The sequence below is a fragment of the Rhipicephalus microplus genome, chromosome 2 (genome assembly GCF_043290135.1).
Source record: "Rhipicephalus microplus isolate Deutch F79 chromosome 2, USDA_Rmic, whole genome shotgun sequence".
NCBI classification, from domain to species: Eukaryota; Metazoa; Arthropoda; class Arachnida; order Ixodida; family Ixodidae; genus Rhipicephalus; species Rhipicephalus microplus.
Window position 1 is genome coordinate 161,307,562 of NC_134701.1, and position 15,119 is coordinate 161,322,680.

General features: G+C 42.1%; 1 protein-coding gene across 3 annotated transcripts; it reads right to left on the reverse strand.

The window, feature by feature from the left end:
* Positions 1–502: 502 nt before the first annotated feature.
* On the reverse strand, positions 503–14,518 carry LOC119170635 (glycerol-3-phosphate phosphatase). Of its 3 annotated transcripts, XR_012893833.1 has the most exons (9): positions 14,363–14,518; positions 14,108–14,175; positions 13,918–14,010; positions 13,673–13,810; positions 10,890–10,952; positions 8,752–8,902; positions 5,431–5,575; positions 2,382–2,469; positions 919–1,055 (listed from the first exon to the last, which is right to left on the reverse strand). XR_012893833.1 is itself a non-coding variant. In XM_037421856.2 (8 exons), exons 1-8 carry the CDS (start codon positions 14,454–14,456, stop codon positions 884–886), a joined length of 924 nt encoding a protein of 307 aa, XP_037277753.2. In that variant the 5' UTR covers positions 14,457–14,518; the 3' UTR covers positions 503–883. The 3 variants fall into 3 exon arrangements, 2 of the variants coding, with proteins under 2 accessions (XP_037277753.2, XP_075743108.1); XM_037421856.2 differs by lacking the exon at positions 2,382–2,469 and having other exon boundaries at positions 503–1,055; XM_075886993.1 differs by lacking the exons at positions 919–1,055; positions 2,382–2,469 and adding an exon at positions 4,891–5,144.
* Positions 14,519–15,119: the final 601 nt, after the last annotated feature.

Here is a 15,119-nt window from a genome sequence, read left to right on the forward strand (position 1 = left end):
ACACAATTTAGATTGTGATGCCAGGTTGTCTTTTTACTCTTCAATCCCGTCATATCGCCCGTGTTAACGCTGTTCCCTTCCAAAATAACGTTTGTATAATGTTTTTGTGCGCAGGAGTTTCGAGCCCCGGTGTGTCTCAGTGATAGAATACTGGGCTGGCGCGAAGAGGAACCAGGTTCGAACCCCGTTTCATACGTTACAGACACTGGCAGCGGTGGATAACTATGGCACCCTTGCTGTGATTTTATAACAGCTTTCGCTGTAAAACCTCTGCAATGCAGCAAGCAGAAATGTCTAGCACCTTGATGGTTGAACTAATAGTTTGGGTATCTTCAAGCACGGAGGGCGATCAAAATCAGACTACAAACGCAGCTATTTAACGTCTATACCATTAGCAACGATAGCTGTTGCTCACCTCTCATACTTCATTGCCACTGAGCTCCGCTAATTTATTTTTAACATTTAATGTCTATCTTCTAAAAGAACATTTAAATCCTACAAAGAGAGAGAACTTCACGTCTTATATTTTTGCACATGATAAACTTGCATGAACCAACAAAATTAGGGTAATGTACGATGACACAAATCTGCAAGCCACGGGTAAAGCTGATAAATATCTACCATAACATTTGTACACATAAACAACCTTAAACGTCACAGACAGACTTTTACTAGCTGCCACTATAGGGGGGAGGCAAACAAGGTTGACAATCTTTAGGCGTGGACTACCTTTCAAATAAACTTTCACCGGTTCCTGGCCCTATGCACACACACGCTACCACCAGGTTTACGCTGAATGTGTGTGACGTCTACAAATTACTGTCCGACACGATTCAGCAGTCGAATTTTTGCCTACTTATGTGTAACACGGCGGCATGTATGGCTACGCCAGCATCTCTACAATGTCGCCGAGTTTGGGCACGAAGAAATCTGGCGCATCATTGTTCTTTCCTTCGGACACCAGCTTGCGTACGTCGTCCATGTGATGGATGCCGGATCCCACGAGAAGAGTCTTCATGCCAGCTCGACGGCCCATCATGATGTCCGTGTTTAGCCTGTGCATGTGCCAGTAATATTGAATGAGTATTGGCACTAATTTTCAAAGCGGAGTTTACTCTGCCATAGAAATCTCCTGTACATGGCTATGTGCAGCGGCAAATTCAGTGGGGGTGATCGCACCACCCCTCCCCACAGCCTCCATCAGCCACACCCAGCTTTCTTCAGTGCTTCCTGTATGCCCTTTGTGCCTGTGGACATTGCCACAACTACAACTGCTCAAACTTCAGTGCTAGCCAAGTGGTTAGCAGCGGCGAATCGCAAATCCAGAGGGTGGGGGGGGCCAAGTTCCCTCCAAAGACAATGTCAGCACTCCCCCCACCACTGCTCTTCAGTGCTTCTCGTCCACCTACAACCAATTAGCAGAAACGAAGGGCACCAAAGTGATCAGACGTTAACAGTACTTTTGCTAAGACTGAGTTCTTATGCTGCTAAAAACAAAAAAAAAGTCAAAATCTCGCTCCGACCGAGTGGCTGGATCTGCCCCTAGTTGCGAGAAAGTGTAAATGCTTTCCCACTAGGTGCGCTACGAGACTATTCTCTCGTAGCGCACCTAGTGACAGTGACACTACAGTCAAACCCCTCAATACCAAAATCGCCGGGATGGGGAAGCGATCTTTGTTCGTTATTGTGAAAAAAAAGTAAATATACCCAAACCAACTACTCTGTTCAACCAAATTTTATTCAAAGAAGCCACTGATCTTGCTTTATTTCCTAATAGGTATTTCTAAGGAGCTTAATGGCTCGAGCCTCGCAGCTTAATAAGCTTCGCATGGCTTCGTCATCATCGTGGGCACTGAGGAAAGTTCGAATGATGTTAGAAGCATCAAGAACTTTGTGCCAGCTTACTTGCCTTTTTTGTGTTTTGTTGCTTTCATCCCTCTCATATTCTTTGCGCACACTTTCAATGATAGGATCCATCGGGCACAGCAGAAAGCACTTACCCAGTTTACAGAATGTCTGTCGACACGTCACTTTCGTGGGTGTTGCCATTCAAAACATCATGTGGTGACATAGTTTCCAACAGAGGCGTTCGCAAAAACTGTTCTCCACGAAAAAAATGCAAGTTGTCGCTATCATCAAAATCAAACCAATTGTAAAAAGAAATAGCAGCACCGATGATGGTGGCAGAAATGTATGAACCCTACTTGTCGAATGAGCAGTGCTGCAGTTTTCAAACTTGTGGGTTTCCGACTAGCTGAAGGGTTGAAAGTAAAACATTGCGGATCGCTACCTGAAACTTTCATTTGCGGTAGCGCTTTGTAAAACCTCGCCGCTGCGAAAGGTGGCAAATGCATTGAATTAAAGAATGCAAGAATGCTCACCAGGGAAGCCAGATTTCTTCGTTGCCGCGAGAATTTCGTCCTTGAGGGCTCTTGTTATTGAGTGGTTGAACTGTATCGTGACTTCAGGCTACAGTGTCAATTTGCACAAGTAAGGGTAGTTTTGTTTACATCAGGCACCAAATATTCCTAATGGCCACTTAATTGTGCATCACCGTAAACACTCAAAATGGTCCCTTGAGCGTCACCCAGGGAGCCACAAAGCAGAGCGGCTGTGGCGGCATGGGGACATGACAATATGTTATGCGAGCACATGGCAAAATCTCATAACGTATTTTGATGTCAGGTTGCAGCAAGAACTGAAACTTGCTTTTAAAATCATGTAATTAATATTTCAGAGTGCTTTCCCATAGATTTCATAAGCTCTTGAGGCTCAGCCCTCATGAGCCTAGAAAACTAAAGAAATGTGCGCCCAGTTAAGAAGTGCATTCATTAACATAGTTTGTGCCAGCTAGGCTACCAAGGGCTAAACACATGACAAAGGTTGAAGATGATTTGTACGTGTCACTCGGTTTTATTGGAAAAAGCTGTTCTTTATCGCCACCCTCAGCAAGCCTACTAGCCTACGAAACGTTCCGACAACAGCGTTAAGTAGAGGCACTGTGACGCTGTAGTATGCACGACAATGCTGGAATGCGTCGAATTAGGATAGGCATTGTTCATGAAGGGCCCAGACAGCTTACAGACATGTATGGCTTCAACACATTGCTTGCATGAAAACGATTAATTTCGTAGGGAAACAGTACATAGTAAAATTGCTCTTTCTTAGCATTACACTGAAGAAAGTACAATTTTACTTTGAGGACTTATGCTTTGATGCATGCTTTTATGAATTGTAAAAACTAGCGAGCAGCCGCTAAATTTGGAAGACAGACGACAGGGTCAGCGTTCACTCTACAACAGTTTGGTTATGCCGAACAGGTGAGTAAACTTCTATTCTAGAACATAGTGTGGGCAAATGAGATCTGTTTATGAAGGTTTTGTCATAGAGAGGGTTTACTTTCGCAGCCATATGCACTTTTCGCCCAACCTCACTTAACACCAGCTAATGCAAGCCTTGCAGATTATATGCCATCATTATCATGACAGCACATTGCACTCCAAGAAATTCGCATAGACAGTGGTGCGAGATTTCCTTCTAGGTAATATAGTCAGAAACACTATGGTTTCTATGAGCTAAGCAGTATGGTGTATGTCATTAGAATCCACATCAGTCTTAACACATTGACACTGGTACTCTAAAACCGTGCAGCATGACTTATCATCGCTTTTAACTATGACTAGTATATGCCTCGCATCAGCAAAATTAGATCCTTGCTCGACCATCCTTCTCCAGCACGCCAATGACAAATTGCCACACTGCACCTATTTCAGAGGATACATGACACTTTCCCTTATTATCTACATAAAACACTACTCCTTCAACCTGCCAGCACTTCAATTTAGTGAGCGCTCAGGATCTCCACGGTATAGCTAATATCCTTACCTGTTCATGTTTGTCTACAAGCATGTCAGAATAGAATGCACTGCCTGATTTAATCGCCGTTGAATGTTTTCCAGCAAAACTGCAAGGCTTGTTGTTGGTGACACAATTTATGTAGTGACTACAGCTCCCAATTCTTCACTTCTATGATTTATAGCACCAGATGTTCATTTATACAGCTCTTCATCTTATCTTGCCATGTACAATCACACTGAGAATGACTTGCAACCCGGGAGCACGTGGCTATAATAGTTCGCCACTAGTGACTTCACCTAGGTTTCCTTTCCACGGTATGTATGCTGTTCTCTCACTTGGAGACAATCCCAAATGGGTCATTTCACGCCAAACGTCCCAGCTATTTCGGCGACCATCTTAAATGTATTCGAAAAAATCTGGCTGATTTTTTGGCATTGAAAACAGTGAACTGCTAAAATATTTTGTAGATAAAAAATTTTTTGGTCATGTGGCTGCCTTCTGAACTTCCGGGAATGTTGTTTCGGTGTTGTTTATAAAAAAATATTTTAAAAGTACCGTTCTTTCTTTCTGTAACAAATTTGGTCTACATGTTAATGGAAATGTTGTGACGATTGTGCCACAGCCGTCATGAAGAACACAGCAAGAACTTGCATCATGACCTTTACGAACAGGAAAGCACCAGGTATACAGACGGATCGTGGCTATCAAAGGTGTGCTTCAAAAGGTTGCATTTACAAATGATGCAGACTACAACCAGCAGGATACAAGAGATAAACATTTACTCAGCTGCCTGGCATTGTGAGTGGCATCGTTCAGTGCTTCAGCGCCTTTCACTGAGGAATTATCCCTCATGCCTATGTCGCCTTGAGCTACCACTGTCACACAAAAGGAGCAATAAATACTCTTTCTCTGTGTTCACACATATACGTGTCACTTCATTTGTTACGCCAGCACCTTATGCCCTTCATGTAACAGCAAGCTCCGTTCACACTAATCACACATTTTGAAAGAGAGCCCAATGACAAAGCATCAGTGTAGGACCCTGTCAACATTCACAGTACCATTTACAGAAGTGCTCAAATGTGCAAGTCTCACGACAGTTTAAATCCAGCTCATGTTCAAAAGCTATACTTTGTTTCACACATGAAGTGCAAAGTAGTGGAAGCTATGCAAGAAGCTCGGTCAGAAGAACATGTAACTCTGCGAATCTCGTTGTTGGCTCTCGTAGAAATAAACGCTCATGCGAGCCGAGCACGAGCATGCGAGTGATGCAGCGCCAGGACAGGCTGCAAATGAAATACAAAAAAAAAACAATGCAGACAGAAGCTAAGCAATTAAGCCGCATTACGAAAGACGTATAATGGTATTTGTATGCTTGTAAGGTACAGTAGTGCTGGCCATACAAATAAACGGAAAATTCTATTTTGGATGATAAGAACATTTAACTATTTCTGAACGCGGGCACATATACTTCAAAAAGTCTTGATAGCCACCACAGCACCTAATGTGTGATGTGCCTAATGTCTGAAACAGTGTATATTCTCCATATTTCGCTCACACAAAAAAAGTTACCTGTCTCCAATCATGAGTGTCTTTGCTGGCACCAGGTCTGGGCAGACGTACTTGATGCAATCGACCATGTGCTGCTCTGGTTTTCCGAGAACCGTGGGCTGACGCATGGCGGCTGTGCGGACCGCTGCCAGCATGCAGCCAGACCCTGCAAAACATGAGGCATTCGAGTTGCAGTAATTGTTGAGGTTCCACGTGGGAATTGGCAAATATTCAGGTGCTTCAAATAATCAAAGAAATATTACAGTATTCTAAATCTCTTCAACACGAATTTAGATTGTTCAAAATTTCTCGAAATGAGCAAAGTATGTATATTTCTTCGCATAAACCTCTCTGTAAAAGTAACTTCACTGCAGCATTAAAGTGCTATGCCGTGAAGACTCCACTTTATAGTTAAGGACATAAGGTAGGGCAAAACTTAGAAAATAAATCGAATTTTGGTTTCTTGCTTGTCTAGTATAACAAGGCCTTCCTTAACGATATGCAGTGCCCCACACCTTTTCCGGCATTTTGTGATTGAGCCAAAAGGATTAAGTGTTCGAGACAAACTGAGTAGCAATAATCTCCCATTTCCCAGGCTGCACAAAACCCAAGCTCTTAATTAAATTTTCATGAAACTGAAACTGATAGTTTCTCTGAGCTTAACAGAATTTTATGTAGTAGGCTGGCACATACCCCAGTTTTCCTAACACGCATGGCATTTACCAAGTCCACTTGCTTTGTCTGTGTGAAATGTGCATGGAGATGCAGTGAGGCGGTTAGGAATAACTATCTTCATAGAATGCGGAGGTACCATGACACTTATAGAAAACAGAATAAATTGTAATCTTTGGAATGTATATCCTCAGAACTGCCACTTTTAAAAAATGTTCTAACTTTAAACCCCGAATAAACAATCTCAAAGTTCAAAGTCCTAAGGAACAACACCAAGGCCAACACAGTGATATGGTTAGGTGAGATTGACCGCCGCCGAATTTATTCTACCACTAGAGAGACACATAATATGACAAGACAAGCCAGTAATCTGAAAAAACACAAAAATAAGCAAAAAGCTGATGTAGTTGACGATACGGTTGGTTGCTATATTAAGATGTTCAGTGCATCTTCTTTTTGAACAAAAACAAAATAAAGTTGTTTTGTCCTTTCAACCATCAATATCTCAATCTATCTTTCGTTACATATGCCCCATTGCAATGCAACCTGAAAAGATGGAAGGCTAATTTTTTGCAAGAATGAACCAGACACCAACGCACGTATTCGTCGCACGTGCAAGACATATACAAGACATGTATGTGAGCTTGCCAATGATCGAATTTGATTTGCGTGATTCTGTATGTCATTCCACTAATAGCAACAGATGCACACTTGATATCTTTAAGCAAATTGGCATCAAGCCTAGCTGCATCGTGAAAGCATGATGCTGCAAAGAAGGCTAAAAAAATAGTGCGGTGCCATACGATCAAAGGCAGACAAAACTAAGGTCCAAGATAGAACTAGCTACAACTACTGAAGATCTCAACACTCCTGATCACCTTTTGTAGGCGCTGCTCCTGTTTCAAATTTTTAAAAAAATTTTAGAACTGACATTTTCAGCATTTTTTTTGCATGCAAGCAAGCATAACTTTTCGCTAATAAAGATTTTTTACTAAAACTTGACACTTTTTTTATCTCATTAATGAGTGAGCAATGAGCCTCAGTGAGTAAAATCATGCAATAAGATTGATATGGCAGCCACTTATATCGAGGTGCCCCTAGAGATAGTGCATAAATCTTTGGTTATTTACACTGTTTTAATATCCATCTGATCTCATTTGTTTTGGTACATCGTAGTGGCCAAAACTTATCTCCCTATAACAATTTGCATTTTCAGACAGCAGAACTTGAGTTAGAATTGTTCGCATGAGAAATACTTTTAAATGTGAAAATTAACAAAAAATAGGAATTGCCCCATGATGCTCACATATTCATAAAAAGTGTGCTTTGTAATGTAAACTAAATATATGTAGCACTTATCATTGCTTAAAAATATATTTTCTCCACCCAAACCATTGTCTTGGCGCCAGGGCCTAGGGCGTCACGGGGAACCAGTTTGCGGATGAGGCGGCTCGAGGCTTCACAAATCACCGAGCTTTCTTGCACACTGCAATAGAGGATCCAACGCCCCTAGACCCTAACTTTGGTACAATTCTTCAGTATTACAGGGACAATACAAAACTGTCTCCAGCACCGCATAAGAAACTCACAGCAATGGAATCGGTGGCATTACGCAGAATCCAAACAAACACATACACGAACTTACACAGGCTACATGTATTCTACCCCACAGCATACAGAGATATATGTCCGTGGTGTGGGGCCACACCAACTCTGTTTCACATCACGTGGTAGTGTACACATCACAGTGAAGAACACCACAACATGAATAACACAGAGGAACAATGGGAGGCACTGCTGTCCAGCTCGGTTGTTGCTGATCAATGTTGGCTGGTCCAACAGGGAAGAGATGATGGCGGGGGCCAGCGGAGCCCTGGAATAGGGGTCCGACCATTTGGAATGCTCCGCGTTATGCGTGAATGAAGTTTTTTTCTCTCTCTCTCCACACATAACCTTAATCACTCCCTATGCCTTTTGCCATCCTGTGTGATGGCATCATACTATTGTGTCTAACAAAATAAAAGAGTGTTCGGCTGCACCATCTCATTCAGTATTGTGCAAAAGCACACACCAGACCCATGGAAAATGGCAAAACATGTAGAAATTTTGAAAAAAAAAATGTACAAGCACTACAGAGCTGAAGAATGGCCGATATCACTACTCCCACTGAGCCCAGCTGAAGCGTCATCTTCTTTCTTAACATCTGCAAAATCTCAAGAAGTATGGTAAAAGTAATTTTGCACTAATAAATAAGACCCTCGATTTCTTACCTCTCTTTTTCTGATTCCACAGTAATCTTACACCGATAGACATACCTAAGAGCCAACACCATGGCATTAGTGCTGTATTACACACGTGGTGCGAAGCTTGTGGGCTCCATCCAAACTTGGGGGAAGTTGGTTTTCCTGTCTGCTTTAATTTTCTTTATCTTATTATTAAAAAATTCAATTAAAAAAACTAGAAACTATGGCTTCATTATCGGCTGTCTTCATGTGGTCGTGTAAACTGTATTGCGCCCCTCGGTCAATACCCCTTCTTTTGTTCACTTATGGCATCGCCAATGAGTCGCGCCAGTTCACCCGGTGGCTATGATGATTGGTGTACATCTAAGTTCCCTGGTGCGCACTGGTGCACTTCTTGCTTACATATACTAGGTATTCATGAACTGACCAGGTACGACGATGTCCAGGTTGGTGCACGGGTACGTCTCGTCTGTGTTGGTGGCAAGGAAAAGGCAGTCCTTGTCTTTCAGGTAGGTCGCAGCCCTGAGGCACTTATTGAAGCTCAAGTGCTCATCAAAGCCACAGACAACAGCCTTCACCTGCAGTGTATGCAAGGGCCTATCAGGGAAAGCCAGCATGACTCAAATATTTCATGAAGCAAGTATGACCAAATGTAATGGCATTATTCCGTTCAGTCCCACAGTACCATCTGGGTACCTCGTATTTGTTTAGCTAAAAATTAACCTGAAAGCAATTTTGCATGACGATTGTTTTTGACCTAACATCTGATGCAAGTGGATGTGAAAAGAGATAGTTTGAATGCACTGTGGCCCACAGCTTCTGTGAAAAGTGTTGTCAATTTCGGCTATGCCCGCCACTGTATTGCTCGAAATAACATAAGTTATCTTCAATGACAATCTTCAATGTACTTGTCACAAAAATCAATAATACAGCTCCGCATACAAGGCTATGGACATTGTTTTGCAAGTTCACCTCTGTTTGAACCTTGTCTTTTATACAACAAGTGGCCTGAGAAAAAAAAATACTTCCACTATGTATTATGTGAAGGTCATCTAGCTGCGACATTAGGACAACAAATGTCTTTTCCATATTTGTGACATTGAAGTTGATAATGAGAACTGACTTCAAAAGCAGCTGTGTCCATGGATAGTGTTATACGCAGTTTCAATTTCGTTTGTGTTCTTGAGCCCCCAGGGTGCGCATTGATTCATTGCTATAAAAACCATGTACATTGCAAATAAAGCCTTTTTGAATACATTGTATCGGCATTGTATCCCTTCCTTAGACATTACAGATGGTCTTCGTAGGTTGTTACTTGGCCCATACTCCCTACAGTTTGAAATGTTGCAATACTACCAAATTCTAGAGCAGTTATTCTCAACCATAGCTATTTCAGGGACCCCTCGTGGATTGGTGGAAGCGATAAGGATACCCTTACAGCAAGAGAAAGTGGGGGTCATAAATTAGCGCAGCATGCAGTGTGAAATCGGGGTGTTTTATTTCTTCCTTGCAAAGAATAGTCAAACCAAAATGCCAAGCCAATTTGATCTCAACAGTGCGTCAGCAAGTTGTGCAGTCTGTAGCCACATTATACCTGTTTCTAGCTGTGTTTGCTCTCAGATATACAAACCTACACGACACATGCTCGCAAGCGCGTGTCATAGAAAACTGGAGTAAAGGCTTTAAAGCCATCTCATGGAAAAAGGATGGAGAAAGGAAAACAAGTCAGCTCTGCACATTGAACATCAGAAGGGGCCGCCGTCACCGGGGGAAGAGAGTGAGCAAAGTGTGTCGCCAAAACCTTCCCAGTTAGCAACACAACACCATGGTCGCTACACCACGGATACCACTAGGGGTTGCTACCATAGGAGACGCTATAGTAAGATATCTTTCTTTAAAAACATTCACTTTTGGTAAATTAATTATAAGATATTTCTCCAGTCATTTATAAGCCAGCATTATATATAGCACTATTGGAAAGCAATCCTGCATTGGACGATACCAAATTTCAGTGGTAAAAATAGACGCCGCTAATATTTGGAAGAGTTGCGAGAACTCAGTGGGTTTAGCCTAGGTATTAATCATCATGTTCACATAAGGTACACAGACTATCTTGATATTATTTGCAGTGAAGCACTTAGACACTGCCATTCAATGTTCATTCGTACTCCTGTAGTTCACACCGACTGTTTAGAGTAACGGTTCTTTTTCAGAATTATCAGCGAATGTAGTTCTCTGTAGATGCAGTTTCATACTCATTCCCCGTTTTATTCTTAAAACACAAGCTCATATTCTGGTTTGCAGCTAATATGCTTTTCTTTGCCTCTATGTAACCTTGTAAGTTGAATTTTGTTATCTACACAAGTGTCTCTTGATGCAATCAATTATGTCCTTTTATCTGTTCAACTTGATAGCAGATAATATTATGTCTCATGCTATCACAAGACATAATAGCAATTGCCAAGAAGCCAGCACAAGGAATGTGCAGTTGCTAGCTTGGTTGTGGTATTTTGCCAGATACTTCATGATGCTTTTGCAGAGCTGTGAATGAATGTGCTTACTTACACCAGGTTCGATCTTAACTTCTTCCAGACAAAACTTCAGCCAGTCTGGGCCAGTTGTGTCCGGCTGAAAAATGAATTCAGAAATTAACCACAATAACACAGTGATACTTTGACGACAACAGTCAATAGCTAACAGTGATCTTGCTATATAACCGTACTAACCCTTCTTACGTTAAAAAGCTGAGCATACATAGCAGTGCTACCACTGTATGTGATTTATGTCGTTTGGGCACTATGTAAATTACTGGTATACAACATGATTATGCAGACTCACATATAATGTCATCTATGCTCCAAAGAAATATAATAGGGATTTACCCAAAATGGCAAAAAGTTTTATACAGGTACAACACACATGTATAAGAATGTACCATGAAATATGCTTTACGTATGATCAAGCACAAATAGAATGTTTTTCTATCGTCTGTGTTGGTATTATTTTAATTACATTTTCCATTTGTGCTCTTATGCTCTTATATGACACGTGATGGCCTTAGATATGCTTTGTATAGAAAGCACTTTGCACTGTACACTCACAATTCAGATAAGACCATCTCTGCTATTTCTTGTCTGTTTTCCTCAGTGTGCTACTATTATTCTTGAGCCGCATGAATGTGATGATTTGCTTTTTAATTGCCTGTTGCTGCTGCCTTGTATTTAGGGCTGCAGCTCAGTCAAGCTGTTAATGACAGGTTCTTCTGAAGCTCCCCTGTCCCTCTATTACTTGAGGAAGAAATAAAATTATTGTTATTATTAACAAGCTGAAATCTATTGTCAAATGAACTTTTTATGATGCAGTTGCCTCAATTATATAAAGATAAATGTGATGCTCATGTACCACACAAGTCACAATGTCAACATGATGAAATGTTTGTGTGTAAGATTATGCACAATCTAATCTAATCTGCGAAGAGCAATTCAAGTAAATGCAGATTTCAGGAGGCAACAGGTTGACATCACATCAACCAACGTGATGTTTGCCAAGGAAAGAAAGGCAAAAAGTGACATGCTGAAACAAGTACGACGAGCAAGGTGGGTGTGACCAATATAATTTTTTTTCATTTAATTCCTACTCCAACGGCTTGATGAAAACTGCTGTGTACATACAGTCTTGCACGAATGTGGTCTCACAAATACAATGTCGGGCTTGCGCCTATTTGGCAAGACGGCGGCAGCCACAGTCACAGGAGACGATTTGCTAAAAGCTTCTGTTTAAGATAAGCCTGCAAGCCACGTCCCACTACAGAGGCATGTGCTCAAAGAGCAGGGAGGAAGGCTATGTACTATGCCACACACCTTAACAGGGTTGGACATGAGCGTCACCAGGGTGGTGCAAAACGGGCACTTGCCCCACTCCAGCCACACCAGCACTTGCGCCCCCACCCGAGCTAAACCCCTACCTAGCAACGATGCACCGCATGTTTGCACCTCCAAACACAAAATCCTGCCGACGTCCATGCAGTTGGATCGATGTCGTCGTTTAAAGTGTGGGATTTAAATGTCTATGCAGGTCATTGATGATAATGGCAGCAAAGAACCTTTGACATTGTATCCCAAAAATTGTCTATCTTTCATCTTTAGCTCACGCAAAGCTCAATGCATGGAGCCCACTCAATGAATGGAGAAGGGGGCGGGAAGAGGGCACCGTGGTGAAATTCGGCATCCCCAAACACTGTGCATGCATACACTGCAGTGTGTAACTCGACGACACAGTTTAGAGCAGGTAGATAAATATTACATTATATTTATATATGTACATTATAAGTTACATAAACTATGGGCACGTCCAGTTTGGCATTTGTAGGATACGAGCCTTACTTGTCTAACCGCTTTCATTATATATAAGTCGCACAGCAAAGTTGCTCCAGCAATTATACATTACCGAATGTATATGTCATGTAGTCAATCATCCCCATCAGATTATCCAATGGTCTGATACCTATGGTTCTCAACAATCGTTCATTTAGAGTATTTTTCTTCATCATGCTAGCTTAGACAATGGCAATGTATATTTTAGAAAACAGTGAAAATACTCCTTTTAGCAAGAAAATGTTCCAGTGTGTTGATAGTGTACATATAATCATGCTAACTGACACTTTGAGCAAGCCAAACTGTTCAAACCAAGATTGAGAGAAATTGTACACTTACAGAAACAATTCGTAGCAAAAGAAGTGATTTCTAGAACACATCAGATCAGCTAGCGTGGACACATGTACAGCTTTTTAATGAGATATACAACTTTTATTCTGTTTAAATTTAGCAAGATGCTCGAGCAGTTCACCTCATTAATGTAGGTGTTCATGCAACTGCTTTGAATAGCTATCACTAATTGAACAGTTTATGGATATATGCAAGTACATACGAGGCCAATGTCGCCTTCATATGCTATGTCGCCTTCATATGCTATAATGACTGTATTCGGTTCCCACTGTCGTGTGTGCACTATGAAATCGCCTTTTCCTTTTTCTTATTATCGCCTGTTAACTTCAACTTATATTGCAATCCGTGTCATATTTTCATTGTGCTGATACGCTTTGTAACGCGTGAATTAATTTTGTATGATCTGTAAAACTTCACCAATTACTCCCCTTACTCAATGCCCTGTAAAGGGCCTGTAAGGAATTTTAAATAAATAAATAAATAAATGGATTTACCACACGAGGTAATGTATGCCGAGGGCAGCATACAATACAAATAATAGCAGACATCTTATTCGTTTCATCTTTAGAACATGTATCATAAGAAAACATCGATTTATGAAGAAGTGCATTCACATATACGTACTCCGACAGGCAGCGTCGTAAATCCCCCTTCGTTGAGTTCGTCGCGAAGACCGGTGCTGGCGACGAGATAAATTTTTCCAATGAAATTCAACTGCTTCAGGTGAAGCACAACGCAGTAGGGTGCCGTAATTATTTCGTCCTGTCATAGGGGGAAGGGGGGAGGATCGAACACGCATGCACGTATGTACTGTACAGCAGTTGAAATTTGTACTCATACGAGAAAAAAAGCGGTGATGTCTTTCTTACGAGGCTCGCTTCGAACTTCAACTGATGCATCTTGGCGAGATACCCGCGCCGAGACTTCGAGCTGTTGTTCGTCACGAAGAGCACTTTTTTGCCCTGCGAATGCGCGATGAAAATAGCGTGCGACATAGCTGTCGCACCTGGCGAAATCACCGCGCGCACACGCAAGCAGCGTCAGCGGCCCAAGACTTACAAGTTTTCGAAGCAAAGATAACGCTTCCGAGGATCCAGGGATGGCATTGTTCGCCCGCCACAAGACGCCTGCGAAGGAACAGAGCGGAAGGCACGAACGTTGGCGCTCGAATGAATGGAAGCCTCTTTCGAAATTGCTGCCACAAGAGGACAACCGGCGGAAACTTCAAGGGCACGGACCGTGTTCGCCCGCGAGCTCAGCGAATCGCGGCCCTCGACCGAACGAATGTTGATGACAGCCGTTCCGGCCACTCACCATCGCAATCCACGCAAACGTACGTGATTGAATTGATCAATTCGTTCTTCAGAATTTCTTTTGTAAGCAGACGACACCGACCCAAATCAGCCATTTTTTTTCCCGTGACGTAAAGGCACGTGACAAGTGTGACGTAATTGACTTTTCACAATGACAATGCGAATGCGAACGATTGGACGAGAGGGTGCAAAAAATGGCACTAGAGGATCCATAGAGTGTCATCGAGTCAGTACCTATATTTTTTTCAGGGGAACAAAATCTAGGGGCTTCAGTAACGTTAGGCTTGAAACAACGCAGACACAAAGTACCCAGTCGCTTTTTGCGCCAAGCGGCATCAATTATGCAATGCCTGCAGTGGCAAAGGTTACGATGCGAGACACTATTTTTTTTATTATTATTATTTTGCGTCCCCTACATCTATGCATTGAGTGGAACTGCTGATCAACATATTATATACCGAGTATTAGAGGAGTATTTCTGTCACTGGCTTGCTCGAGTTTCATTTCTTGAGAACTTGGCTTTTGCCGTTTTTTCTGGCCTTTTTCCTGTCAAGAATGATATGTCGCGCTGACAGCGGGATAGCACGCACGCCGTTCAAGACAGGGAAGTGATGGGAACATAGTTTCCTACGTTATGGCTGGGACCGCGGTGATCCCGTAAGAAAAGCGCAAGAAGCGTGCACTCTCCCCAAAAAGGCGCATTTATGGTGTCTTTTTTTAACACAACACTTACGATTGAGTTATTAAAAGAAATTACA

Coding starts and splice junctions, on each gene's coding strand:
- LOC119170635 (XM_037421856.2), bottom strand. CDS start 14,456: ATGGCTGATTTGGGTCGGTGTCGTCTGCTTACAAAAGAAATTCTGAAG. Junction 14,176..14,362: donor CGTTTGCGTGGATTGCGATG/GTGAGTGGCCGG, acceptor GTTCCTTCGCAG/GCGTCTTGTGGCGGGCGAAC. Junction 1,056..5,430: donor ACACTCATGATTGGAGACAG/GTAACTTTTTTT, acceptor GCACATGCACAG/GCTAAACACGGACATCATGA.